The sequence below is a fragment of the Mandrillus leucophaeus genome, unplaced genomic scaffold (genome assembly GCF_000951045.1).
Source record: "Mandrillus leucophaeus isolate KB7577 unplaced genomic scaffold, Mleu.le_1.0 Scaffold337, whole genome shotgun sequence".
In the NCBI taxonomy this organism is placed as follows: domain Eukaryota; kingdom Metazoa; phylum Chordata; class Mammalia; order Primates; family Cercopithecidae; genus Mandrillus; species Mandrillus leucophaeus.
Genome location: NW_012103554.1, coordinates 1,047,473 through 1,057,793, shown reverse-complemented (window position 1 = coordinate 1,057,793; position 10,321 = coordinate 1,047,473). Strand labels below are relative to the sequence as shown.

The 10,321-nt window shown below is 41.7% G+C and overlaps 1 protein-coding gene across 1 annotated transcript in view; it reads right to left on the bottom strand.

Moving 5' to 3' along the window:
* The window catches only part of PLEKHG1 (pleckstrin homology domain containing, family G (with RhoGef domain) member 1), a 182,011-nt gene that overhangs the window by 120,099 nt on the left and 51,591 nt on the right, over window positions 1-10,321 (bottom strand). The window contains exon 2 of the mRNA XM_011988722.1: window positions 8,205-8,713. Coding sequence (XP_011844112.1) covers window positions 8,205-8,713 — 509 coding nt within the window. The remainder of the gene's footprint in view (window positions 1-8,204; window positions 8,714-10,321) is intronic.

Genomic DNA, 10,321 nt, shown 5'->3' with positions numbered 1-10,321 from the left:
CTCACTGCAACCTCTGCCTCCCAGGTTCAACTGATTCTCCTGCCTTAGCCTCCCCAGTAGCTGGGATTACAGGTGCACACCACCATGCTCAGCTAATTTTTGTATTTTTAGTAGAGACGGGGTTTCACCATTGGCCAGGCTGGTCTTGAACTCCTGACATCGTGATCTACCCACCTGGAATCCCAAAGTGCTGGATTCCAGGCGTGAGCCACTGCACCTGGCCACCATGTTCTCTTCTGACATGTGCCATGCCTACTCCCTGTTCGCCTTCTGCCATGATTGGAGGCTTCCTGAGACCTCCTCAGAAGCAGATACCACTATGCTTCCTATAAAGCCTGCAGAACCATCCGCCAAATACATTTCTTTCTTCATAAATTACCCAATCTCAGGTATTTCTTCAGAGCAACACAAGAATGGCCTAATACAGTTACTGTGGCTTAGCCTATCCTTAATGATACACTATGTGTTCCAAATATTTAAAGCTGATATTTAATATTTACATATTTAAAGCTGTCATTTTCAACCAGGGACAATTTTGCCCTCCAGGGGATACTTGGCAATGTCTAGAGACAATTTTGTTTGTCACTAGTGGGGACGGCAGTGGTTCTATTAGCTTCTAATGGACCGAAGTCAGGTTTGCTGCTAAACGTTCCTACAATGCACACAACTCTCCCTCACAGCCAAGAACTACACAGTCCAAAACGTCTATGGTGCTGCTGGTGCCTGCTCTAGAGAGGTTAAGAAGAGGGCTGAACTTTGAACCTTCTGTTCCAGTCAAAGGGGAGGTATGCAGTGAAAGCAGTGGGCTTTGGAGAAAGGGCTGCTTTTCAGTTCCAGCTCAACCACTAGCCAACTGTGTGACCCGGGACAAGTCACTTTGTCCTCTTGTACATTCAATATTCTCATGGTAAAATAGGAATTAAAATAGTACCCACATGATGGGACAGTGAGTGAGCAAATTAAGTGCCTAGTGCCTGATACATGGTAAGTGCTCAAATACTAAATGCTGCTAATGTTATTTTTTAGTGTTTTTGTTTTATTGAGGCATCTATCTAGAAAATTTAGAAATGGTAGCTGAATAGTATGTTTATAGCTGTGGGAATCTATCGAGGTGATGGGGATGGTTACAAAACTTAAGATGTCACGAGACACTTATTGCCTACCATGCTCACAAGAAAATCTGACCATATAGGTACTGTAAATTATTTTCCTAAGTTTTGACTCAAGATCTGGCCATAAAAGTTTGGAGCAAATAACTCAACTTGACATCAGTCACAAAGTACACATGAACTCTTTTGTTCAGCCAACAGCTACTTTTGCAGAGCAACTCTGCAAATCTCAGCTCATTTTGCTTTCACCAAATGCTGCCCACTTTGAACTGTTTTCATTGGTCATTAGCAATCAAACAGCAGGTATTTATATCACATTCAAAATGTGCAAACCTATTAGAAATGAAAAGAGGTGAAAGATCAGTTCTCCCCGCCCTCCTTCCCAGATCAGATTGCAGTATGAAGACATGAGCACTCAAAATCACTCACTGTTGCCACTTTCTAAGTTTGTGCTGCTGTGGTTGAAGTGGCGAAAGATGAGAGTGAGGTAAGGTAAGGTGGGGAATAAGGGGTCATAATAATAAGAACAACAATAATAATACAGAGATATGGCAATATGTAGTCAAAGTGAGATTTTTGGGGATTATGTACAATGATTAGACGTACTATTTAAGGAATGACCTCTAAATAAGCAGAAAACTAACAGGTTTGTCTCTAAATTATCATAGATATTAAATGGTTTTAAGAAAGATCTCATTCACCCATTACAATAAAATCCCTTGGAGGAAAAAAATAGACACATTCACATAAAAGTGCTCAAATGCCTCATTAAAAAAGTACATAAATGATGCCAAGTACTACAGTGTAAGTTCTTTATTAAATCCACCCACATAACAAGCCTTCATTAAAAACAATCCCTACCAACTCCTACACTCAAGCATGGAACACATTTTTCTCCCTTGGTATTTAAAAACCTTTAGTCTAAGAGAACCTTGTAAAAAGTGTCTAATAAATGTTATTTAAACTGGAGGGAAAGTATGGAGAGAAGATATCTGTAAATAAAAACACAATAAAAGTTGTGGCATTTCCCCTCTTCTCAACAGTCTTCTTTCTTGGTGCAAAACCTGATTCTTTTAGTCCAGCATCCTAGGCAGGTATGACTGGGCCAGGGAATGCCTATGCACAACCATTCCATTATGGCTAAGGAAAAAGAGTAACAGACGCACACTGCCCTTTTCATACCAAACAATTTTGTCTCTCCAGCAGGATCAATGGGAAGACAAGCTTAATCAGAAACCACCTCCACACTTGACAGTGTTGTCCTCAAGGGAGGGGTGCCCCCAGGACAAAAACCAACTCAGATTCCATTTCATCCAAGTCATAGACATCTCACAGGGCTAAGAGCTAAGTGTCCAGGCAGAGTATGTGGTGAAATCACTGCAGAAGCTCTCTGGACCTGCGTCCTGGATTTCCTTCTTTCATTCTGCGCAAATTTTGGAGAAGGTTTGCTTCCCCAGCATAAGATAGTTCTTCAATTAATTGGATATCACCAGTACAAAGAGAAGCCTCTTGTAGGCTATGGCAGTGGGGAGAATAGCGTTCAATGTGTTTCAGGGCGCTAAGTGTGTGAAAAACACCCTTCTCTCTTTTGTCTTCCCTGACACTGTCTGTATGATCACTCAATAAACAAAGAGTCCACAAAGACTAACGAACACAGAGCTAGGGGTTGGTGATCACCATTCGAATCCTTGTTTAGCTTCAGCTTTTAAATAATGCTGAATGCTTCCAATAAAGATATGCTTATGCTTCTGCTGTTTAAATTTTGAACATTAAGGCAAGAATGCTTAGGGTTTTTGTTTTGTTTTGTTTTTCCTGGAGTCTCACTCTGTTGCTCTCTGGAGTGCAATGCGTGATCTCGGCTCACTGCAACCTCCGCCTCCTAGGTTCAAGCCATTCATTCTCCTGCCTCAGTCTTTCAAGCAGCTGGAACTACAGGCATGCACCACCAATACCCAGCTAATTTTTGTATTTTTAGTAGAGATGGGGTTTCACCATGTTGGCCAGGCTGGTCTCAAACTCCTGAACTCAAGTGATCCACCTACCTCGGCCTCCCAAAGTGCTGGGATTACAGGCGTGAGCCACAGCACCCGGCCCCAATACTTAGTTTTTTTTTTTTTTAAAACATATTTTATGGATAAAGGTGCATGAAAAGGATTTTAGCTCTCTGACATATAATAGAAAAAGATAAAATCATGTTATAATGAACAATTCAGCCAGTTTTTTCACTAAATACACGTGTCCTCAATATCACCAAATATGGCTTAATTTAGTATCTCTCAGAGGTCAAAGATGCCATTTTGTAGTAGAAATGTAACTTCTAATTACACAGCATTAACATGATGAACTATTTTAAAACTTTACTAACAGGCTACGACAGGCCATGAACTATAGCTGAGGCCAAATCTTAGGAGGTTCTCAAAGGCTCTTTTATAGATCATTTAGAAAGATTAAAGAAACCAGCCTACCCATGACAGTCCCTGCCCAGTCAATCGAAGGTCCCATTAAACATTAAAGAGACTCTGATTTTCTGCTTTCCAACGATGCATTTCTATCTCTCCACAAATTGTATCATCGGAAATTTAACTTTTAAAACTTGCTTTCATATTTATCATCTCATTTATCTATGAATGCTATTAGAGGCATATATAAAATAGAAATAACAGCTCCATTGTTCCTTTGACTACGGTTCACAGTCAAGATCTTACCTCTTTCTCTAAAATGTCAAGTGTACAACAGTAAATGACTAGGAGCAGAGGATGGAAGAGCCACAGCTGGGGAGGGGACAGGGGTTGAGAGAGAAGGCTCTGGGGAAGAATGAAGAGCAACAGGAATAAGAACCACCACATTTTGGGGTTCAACTTTCAGAAAGCATTAGGAATTCATTTCTGAATTCCTAAACGGCATAGGAAAGAATATCTAAATATGTGAGATTATTTTAATGCAATGTCTCCACATCTGGGAAAGAAAGGCATACCATACTCTTTACATGTGTAACCAACATCTGGGAATCCTATTGTTCAACTGCGGTCAGGAGGATCTCTTCTTCAAAATAAGCTGCTCTGATATTTGGGACTGTGTTGAAATGTCAAATCATCATTCCTGCTCATGTTTTTTAACTCAGTGTATACAGATCAATGATCTTTCACAAAAATGTTGCTGTTCGTAAGTCCTAAAAATGAAATAGAAACTTGAGTGGTAAGGATTATGTATCTATACAGCATGTAGATAAAATGTACTACTAATGGGGGTAATTAAGCTCAGAGGAGATTCAATAAAGCAGAGTGTACAAAGTCAGAAATCACGCTACTGTAGAAATTAAAAGTGACTTCAATTAGATGAGCTTCTTTTCCCCCGGAAATTATTTTTGCTTGGAAAGAGCCAGCTAAGGCTGGGCGCAGTGGCTCACACCTGTAAGTCCACCATTTTGGGAGGCTGAGGCAAAGGGGTCTCTTGAGGCTGGCAGTTTGAGACCACCCCGGACAACATATTGAGATCCTGTCTCTACAAAAATTAAAAAAAAAAAAAAAGCAACTTAGTAAGGTGTGGTGGTGTGCGCCTGTAGTCCTAGATACATGGGAGGCTGAGGCAGGAGGATTGCGTGAGGCCAGGAGGTCAAGGTTGCAGTGAGCCATGATCATGCCACTTCACTCCAGCCTGGGTGATAGAGTGAGACCCTTATTCAAAATAGATAAATAAAGAGACAACTAAAAAAACAGTCTGTCTTTTAGTCAGGGTAAAAGTTTTATAGGCTGTCAACAAGCAGCCTTTTTCTTAATTTAAAATTCTGCATTTGAAAAATGGAGAACATTAGATAACTCATTTACAACATTATACAAATAGGTTAGAACTAGATCAAGGAAAACAGATTTTAAAGGAATTGATATTTTGTGTTTTAAAAGAATACCCATATGACAGTCTTTTATTGGGTAGAGTTACTGCAGGCTTGACAATAACTGTTTACTTTCCATTAAGAAAAGAACTGGATAAAAGTGGTCTAGCCACTCTGATAAAGTTGTGATCTGGAGAAACAGCTGTGGTCTCATAGCCAAAATAGATGAAGAGGCTTCAACCAACTAATCTCTGATATGAAACAATTGAAAGTTTTCTAGGAGAACAGGGTAAATGATGTAAAGCATTCCAGTGACTTCTGGAAAAGGCAAGCATCTATCTCTTCCTGCATGGATCCCTCCCTCTTCATTTGGGACTCTTCCTCCCCAGGCACCCTTCTTTCCAATACCCACCCCCTTCTGCGCCTCTCCTTCCCCTAATTTCCACCTCAGATTTCCAGTGGGTTCATTAGAAATAATCAAAATAATAATGGTAAAATCACCCATTAAGGTTTTTTTTTTTGTTTTTTTCCTCTAATTAAATTTCTGCTCTAGTGAATTGGCTAATCTGATTTTTTTTTTTTCTTTTTTTAAGATGGAGTCTTGTTCTGTCATCCAGGCTGGAGTGCAACAGTGTGATCTTGGCTCACTGCAGCCTCCGCCTCCCAGGTTCAAGCAATTCTACTGTCTCAGCCTCCCAAGTAGCTGGGATTACAGGCATGCACCACCACGCCCGGCTAATTTTTGTATTTTTAGTAGAGATGGGCTTTCACCATGTTGCCCAGGCTGGTCTTGAACTCCTGACCTCAGGTGATCTGCCCACCTTGGCCTCCCAAAGTGCCGGGATTACAGGCATGAGCCACCGCATCCAGCCTAATCTGATTATTTTTGTGAAAGGCTTTAGGTAAAACATAGTATACACAGTGATCACTCTCAGCTAGCAAACTTAGGAGAAGGCTGGCAATAGTGATGAGTGTAGTTTCCATTTACTAATTGATTACTATGTGCCAGGCACAGCTGCAGAGCTTTTTATACCTTATCTTACCCAATTCTCATAATAACCCTATGAGGCAGGTCCTGCTTATTAGTCCCATTTGACAGTTGATGAAACATGGCATAAACTTACAGCCTAAGACAGGGGTGAGCAAACTGTGGCCCTTGGGTCAAACGAGACTCTAAAGAGGTACTGGCATGTTTAGGCCCCGTTCTTCACAGTGTATGTGGCTGCTTTTGAGTTTCAATGGCAGAGTTCATCAGTTGTGACCAAGACCTTAGGGCCCATAAGGCCGAAACTATTCACTACCTGGCCCTGCCTAGAAAAAGCTCACCAACCCCTAGTGTAAAACACAGTTGATTCATGAATAAAGAAAAAAGGCAAGAACATTTGGACAGCTTCACATAGAACTTACATTGAAATTTTCTTAGAAAAAATAAATTCTGTCTTTATCTGTTTTCTTTCATTCATCTGTTACCTGTTTCTTCTTACCTAAGGTTTATCAACTAGCCTCAGGAAAAAATAAAAGTGTTAATGGAATACCAGTTCAGTAATTAAAGGTTTCTCTCCATAAGGTGAGTTTTGATTAGGTAGAAAAGTTTCCAAGAAGGAAAGGAAAAAAAAGCATAGACCAAAGAAAGCTTGAATAACCATATGTTTCCTGAGAGGCTGTAAAATTTTTGGCTGTTTTACAGGTATTTCTTCTCAAGTACAAATGACATCATTGTTGAAAATTTTTAAAAACAGGCCTACTTTATTCTACATTTGGTACCACATATTGTTTCAGTTGACCATCAATTGACTTTTCTATTTTTACTGAGAAGGTACGTCATAACTATTTTTAGTAGACAGAGTCTGGTAGTATCATTTGTGGATCACACATAGTCATGCTTTAGAATTCTTTTTCTAAAGCTATGAGAATGTATTTGGGGGAAGAACATGCTCACTGGCAATATTCTACTGTACTGTGAAACATACTCTAGAGTCAATGTCTAAAACAGGAAACAGGTACTAACAAATGAAAGAACCTGCTGTATTAGTAGGCAGCAAAGCAAGTGTAGCTTTATAACATATAAATCTGCCCTTGAGGCCGGGCACGGTGGCTCACGCCTGTAATCCCAGCACTTTGGGAGGCTGAGGCGGGCGGATCACCTGAGGTCGGGAGTTCAAGACCAGCCTGACCAACACGGTGAAACCCCATCTCTACTAAAAATACAAAATTAGCTGGGTGTGGTGGCGCATGCCTGTAATCTCAGCTACTCAGGAGGCTGAGGCAGGAGAATCGCTTGAACCCGGGAGGTGGAGGCTGCAGCGAGCCGAGATCATGCCATTGCACTTCAGCCTGGGAAACAAGAGTGAAACTCTAGCTCAAAAAACAAAACAAAAACCTGCCCTTGAGATAGTAATATTTTTAAATATAATTGGGAGCGAGTTAACATCTGAGCTTCTCTGATAATTCATGCTTTATCCTTTAAAACAACCCAGAAAATCAAAATAAAATAATTGAATTTCCAGAGGATGTGACCTGGCACATAAGCTGAGCTCAATTCCCATGAAATAATTTGTGCAAGTAATTTATAATTATAATATATGCAAAATAATTTATATAGGATTACTCACTGTAAACAGTGAACAGAAAGGAGACACTTGAGACAAGACAAAGCCCATGACTTTTCTCTACCTTTCAACCCTTTCCCCAAACACCAACCAATACAGGAGTAGCACAGAGCAGCGGCTGCAAACCTATCTGCACATTAAAATCACCTGTGCATCTTCCACAATTCCACCACCCAAGCCCCACCCAGGCCAATGAAATCACAGTTGTTGAGTGTGAGATTCATGTCTCAGTAGTTTTGGAAGCTCCCAGACACCAGTAGAGAGTGGTGATTAAGGTAAGGACAGCTGAGAGGTTCAGTCATACACCTGCCACTTATGCTGCAGGAGACCTGAGTCCTCCTCCATCCTCACCTGCCCCACTGCGTGTGAGTCACTCTGACATCTTGGGTAGGATTCATTAACACAGCATCCTGCTATGGGCACTGTATTATCATTCTTGCTCCTCACTCATAACTAATTTGTTAATGCAAATATTAAGAGGATGTTAACACAGTGAGTTACGGCCTTAGGGTTTCTCTTAAAAGTTACTCTCTCTTTAAACATTCACATCCCTTCCGCCTCTTAGAAGATATCCCCTACACCTGGCTTGGCTTTGCCGTCTCTTTTGCAAGCATATTTCTCCTGCATGTCGAACATTAAAAGTGAAGTCAGCCTTACCTCTACGATGCTTTTTAAATCTTGCACATAAGTCCTTTCGGTCTCCAGAATTTCCTGAACAACTCTATCCACATAGAGGAGCTTGGGGCTGGTGGCCGAGTCTGTGGTCGTCTTGGGTGTCCCGTTCGAGTCCACTCTCCACTGCGCCCTGGGCGGTCTTTCACTGCCTTCGTCTGCGTTCTGTTGCCCCGTGGCTGGGTGGTCCCTCTGCAGCTCACTGCTGGAAAACGGCCTGGCCGGAACCAGCTCCAGTTTTATGGCCCCTACCTCCTTATCCTGGTTAAACAAGCCCAAGTGGCTATTTGAAACTAAGGTCATTCTGCTGCCAAAGGAACCATGGCTGTCGCGGGAAGAGGCCGAGGACGACGTGGAACCGAAGCTGACGGGTCGGTCACTGTCAGAGAGCTCCATCGTCTTCAGTTCTTGAGGGCAGGAACGCCTGGCTGTGGTCTTGGGATCTGGAACTTTGGTTACAGCTGATGGCACTTCAAGATGCAACTGGTGCCCATCTATATGCATTAAAGAAAATAAATAAAAAGGACAAGATAAGCAATCCTATCAAGCAGAGGGTTGAAAGGAAGTAAAAACCTAGCTCAAATAAATACAGTCAATAACAAGGTGTCCAGTTATAGAAGGGAATGCAAAGGTACCTGTTGGTGGAGCAAGATGCAAAATCAGTGTTCCCGAAGCATCATCTGGGTGCCTGCTAGAAATGCAGAGTCTCGGGCTCTTACCTCGACCTGCTGAACTTGAATCTGCACTTTAATAAGATCCCAGAATGACTTATAAGCATTAAAGTTTGAGAAACACTAGACCTGTTGTCTCAAAAGTGTGACCACCTGGAATGACTCTTATGCAAATTAGTCTAGATTCACTAAATTAAAGACTCAGCAGTCAGGGCACCAGGAATCGATCACTTTAACAAGCACCACAAGTGGTTCTTATGAACTTAAGAGACCCGACGTGACTCCTATGGAATTTTGAAAAACCTTGTTCTAGATTTTAAGTATTTCACCATAATTCCACAAAATTTTAGGTTAGCATCCTGGAGCCACCACTAGTTGATTTAAATAATGCTGGGAACTTTACATTTTACTGGCATACAGCATTAAAGAAAGTGTCACATAGACAATAATTTTCTAGTACTAGGCAAGAAAAAGATAGAGTCATACACAGCATAATGATGTTTTGGTCAACAATGAACTGCAGGCTGGGCGCGGTGGCTCACGCCTGTAAATCCCAGCACTTTGGGAGGCTGGGGGGTGGAAATCACTTGAGGTTGGGAGTTTGAGACCAGTCTGGCCAACATGCCAAAACCCTGTCGCTACTAAAAAATACAAAAATTAGCTAATCGGGAAGCTGAGGCACGAGAATTACTTGAACCCGGGAGGCAGATGTTGCAGTGAGCCGAGATCCTGCCACTGAACTCCAGCCTGGGCGACAGAGCGAGACTCTGTCTCAAAACAAAACAACAAACTGCATATATGGCAGTGGTCAGAGCAATCTGCCGTACCATCCAGCCTAGATGTGTCAAGGGCTATGCCATATAGGTTTGTGAGAGTATGCTCTGTGATGTTCATACAATGATGAAGTTGCCCGACAACACGTCTCAGAATGTACCCCCATGCTGAAGTGATGCATGACTGTATTAAGACTCACACCCCACTGAAAACTTATCCTCTTACCACAGCACTTCTCCAGATCACTTCTTAAAAACTGGCATTCTATTTGTGGCACATATGGAGTTATGATACTACTAGAGAGTATGTTTGATTAACTATAACACTCCACAAGTACAGTTATAAAATCATGTAATTATATGACGAATCTAGGAACTAAATTATGAGAACAATTATGAGAAAATGGTGCCGTCTTGTTTAGAAAAGGGCAAAAAGAAAAACTGTTTGCAAAGTCAAAAGGTCAAGTAATGGTGAAACCCCGTCTCTACTAAAAAAAATACAAAAAAATTAGCCAGGCCTGGTGGCAGGTGCCTGTAGTCCCAGCTACTAGGGAGGCTGAGGCAGGAGAATGGTGAGAACCCAGGAGGCGGAGCTTGCAGTGAGCCGAGATCGCACCACTGCACTCCAGCCTGGGCGACAGAGCAAGACTCCATCTCA